The sequence below is a fragment of the Nestor notabilis genome, unplaced genomic scaffold (assembly GCF_000696875.1).
Source record: "Nestor notabilis isolate BGI_N333 unplaced genomic scaffold, ASM69687v1 scaffold16461, whole genome shotgun sequence".
Taxonomy (NCBI): domain Eukaryota; kingdom Metazoa; phylum Chordata; class Aves; order Psittaciformes; family Psittacidae; genus Nestor; species Nestor notabilis.
The window spans coordinates 4,489-7,867 of NW_009913556.1; the positions used below are offsets into that span (position 1 = coordinate 4,489).

Below are 3,379 nucleotides of genomic sequence, written 5' to 3' on the forward strand. Positions count from 1 at the left end.
AGTGTTTTGTCTCAACTATCACTGTGGCCCCGCACAGCCTCCCTGTGGTCACAGCAGTCTTCTCCAGCCACACATCTGCTCCAAACCCCTGCAGGAAGCTGTGTTCAAGTGCTTGGGGCTCTTTTCTGGGCCAGCTCTACAAACCACAGCAGGATGGAGAACATATCACCTCAGTGCTCCTGACACCGTCACTTCACAACAGCAATGCATTTCCTTTGCTGCAGCCGCTTTCCTCCCAGATCAGATGCAGTTTTCAGGCTATGTTGATTTTCCACTATTTGTCTACAGAAAACCAAAATTGAGCTTTCCAGTTACAGGATTATCTCAGGGGAAAAAAGCTTATTTCAGCGAGCTACTGATCTAGATGCCTTGTCTAAGGGCAGAGTATTTTGTGATCAGCCTGCTTCCACATCCTCAGCAGTGGAACATGCAGGCCCAGGGCACTGAGACCTCCGGATGACCTGCACATGAAATACTCAGCATTATCTACTTACTCCATCCAGCAGCAAGCTGTAAGACACAAATCACTAGTCTGCTCATTCCTACAGTGAAGGACACTCCAGTTCAGCCAGGGCTGGATCTCCCTCCCCAGGCAGGAACATGATTCTTCGGTAAGGGATGGCAGTTTTGTGCTCCAGACAGTCTGACAGATGTAGAGGGGCGAGTGTGAAACCCCTCACACTCTCTGTAGTGGGTGAAACTAGTGACTGAGGATACAGACTCTGCTCTGAGCAGGCAGTGTATTTTATTGAAGTATAAACACAACTACATCCCAGCCCTCCTCTTTTCCACACCACCAGTAAAAAATCTTGTGCATCACCATGTAACACTGCTTCCCCAGACCCATTCATGCCATCCCTCTTGTTAAGGCTCAAAGAAAATACCTACAGTCTGTGTGGGCAGAGGGTGGTACAGCAGAGGCCAGACGTATTGAGTGAGAAGAGCTGAGCCAGGAAGCTCCCTCCAAGTCCAGCCTCTCCTTCCCACATGCTAAAGCTAAAAGGTTTTGGAGCAGCGCCACACATGCCTACGTCCAAATGCATCTGGGGAATCCTCCAGGCAGCACAAGAGCACTTAGGTTTTTATAGCTGTGTCTCGAGACTTGTAAGCCACGCCACGGCTCTTCAGCTCTCGGACGATCCCTGCAGCAAGGAAAAAAAAAAAACAACACACTTCAGTATTCCTTAGGAATGAACAGCCCTGAAAAAACCTGGTTGCTCTGTCATGTAGCCTTCATTGCAGAGATCAAGAACTGGACAATAATCTTCATTTCTTCTTACAGGATTGTTAAGAGTGTTCCCTCTTCAAGTTTAAATGTCTAGATAGAGCTCCCAAACACCAACTCTTGGTTTGCCTTGGAAAGGAACCAGGGAGAGGCTTTGTTTACATTATTTCCAACATGAAAACATTTTGAGTATTACTACCGCACTGAACAGGACAAGCACATAAGGATACCTCCTAAATCTTACAGCCACTTCTGAGAGCTGTCTGCTTGTCCCACCTTCTCAGTAGTGCCGAAAGAACAGGGACAGTGAAAGCACCACAGAGTTCAGTGTGGCTCCCACCAGCACCAAGGGGCAACCAAACAACAGCCTGCAGGGCCTGTGAGTGCATCCGCTGGGCACCACTCCCCGCTTTGCTCGCTCCTCCCACGGTGCGAGGCCATAGAGCATCCCCTGCACCCTTCTGCCTGCTGCCCTCTGCTCCCTGCCTGCAGCTCCGTCCCGCTTACACCATCATCTGCTGCACTCATTTCAGATGTGCCCCACACTGCGCCAGCAGGCCCTGGCTTCAACCTTCGTGATGTTCCAGCTCCTTCCTAATGCAGATGATAATATCCCAGAGTGGTCTGGGTTTGAAGGGACCTTAAAGCTCATTCAGTTCCAACCCCCTGCCACGGGCAGGGACACCTTCCACTAGAGCAGGTTGCTCCAAGCCCCTGTGTCCAACCTGGCCTTGAACACTGCCAGGGATGGGGCAGCCACAGCTTCTCTGGGCACCCTGTGCCAGCGCCTCAGCACCCTCCCAGGGAAGAGCTTCTGCCTCAGAGCTCATCTCAATCTCCCCTCTGGCAGGTTAAAGCCATTCCCCCTTGGCCTGTCCCTACAGGCCCTTGTCCAAAGCCCCTCTCCAGTAGCCCCTTTAAGCACTGGAGCTGCTCTAAAGTCTCCCCTTAAGGAACCTTCTCTTCTCCGGGCTGAACAAGCTCAGCTCCCTCAGCCTGTGACCTGGTGGAGCTCAGATCAGAAATAAGGAGCCTGGGATTCCAAGGCACAAGCACAGCTTTCACCCTGGGGATTCAGGATCGCAGCACTCCTGGGAAGTGGCACAGGTGAGGAGTCTGCTCTGGGGTTACCTGCTGGGCAGGGGGCTCTCTGCTAGACTCTACACCCTCCACTCCATTTACAAATTCACAACCCCACCTTAACAGAAGCCCTTAGTGCAGTATGATGATGATGGGAAGGGGTATCTGCTCACTGAGACTATCATAAGAGCACCCCATCCTGCAGAACTCTTGTCTATGGACAAGTCTTCATGTTTCCCCATAGCTGAACAGATTGAAATGTGCTCACTTTCTGGAGTCACCCTTTAACCTCAGTTTATCCCTGGTACGACAGGGATAGTCAGCAGCATCTTCAGTATCAGCTTCTGGCAGGTGTAGTGCTGCAAGACTGCCAGGAGAAAATCCACCTGCATAACCGTGAAAGCACCCTCCCATTCAGCATCTCTTTGTGGTCCCCTTGCTCACCCCTTCACTCACACCGTGTATGCTTTGCTCACAATACACAGTGTTCACTGAACCCCCAAATCCTGATTTCATCACACAGGTACAGCGCAATGCTCTGCCCAGTCTGACACCTTGGAAACGGTGACAGCCCCAACACCTCCTGTGCAGAACAACCCCTCAGCTGCCACCTGCGCAGGAGCTGCCCCATAACACGAGCTGCAGCGTTACCTTGAGGCAGGCGGCCAGTCACTGACACTGCATAAACACCCGGCTTGAAGTTACCTGGGGAAAGAGAACAACGGCAGCACCCAGGCGGGGCAGCATCCTGGGAGCCTCTGCCAGCACAGATGTCCCCTCATCGGGAGCAGAAACCACCTCTGCAGCCCCAACACCAATGCCCGCTGCCCCAGAGAAGGGATCTCCACACCCAGAAACCCACTTACTGATCCGCTGCCACTTGGAGACCCAGCTGTCCTCAGGGCTCATCATCGCGATGATCCTGTGGGACAGACAAGAATGAGGGGTCGCTCTGCACCCGAGCGACACCCCGGAACCCCCCCGGAGAACACGGTCCGCGCCCCACTCACCCGTCGAAGGAGGAGCTGGTACAGTCATAGACCATCTCCCGGTTGCCCTTCATCTGCAGGTACG

At 52.8% G+C, this 3,379-nt stretch overlaps 1 protein-coding gene across 1 annotated transcript; it reads right to left on the bottom strand.

The window, feature by feature from the left end:
• Window positions 1–1,074: 1,074 nt before the first annotated feature.
• SUPT4H1 (suppressor of Ty 4 homolog 1 (S. cerevisiae)) lies at window positions 1,075–3,374 on the bottom strand (the record flags this gene model as incomplete). Its single annotated transcript, XM_010023255.1, has 4 exons — window positions 1,075–1,142; window positions 2,957–3,010; window positions 3,172–3,227; window positions 3,316–3,374. Coding segments are annotated over 4 exons (237 nt in total), but the record flags the coding sequence as incomplete, so codon positions are not given.
• Window positions 3,375–3,379: the final 5 nt, after the last annotated feature.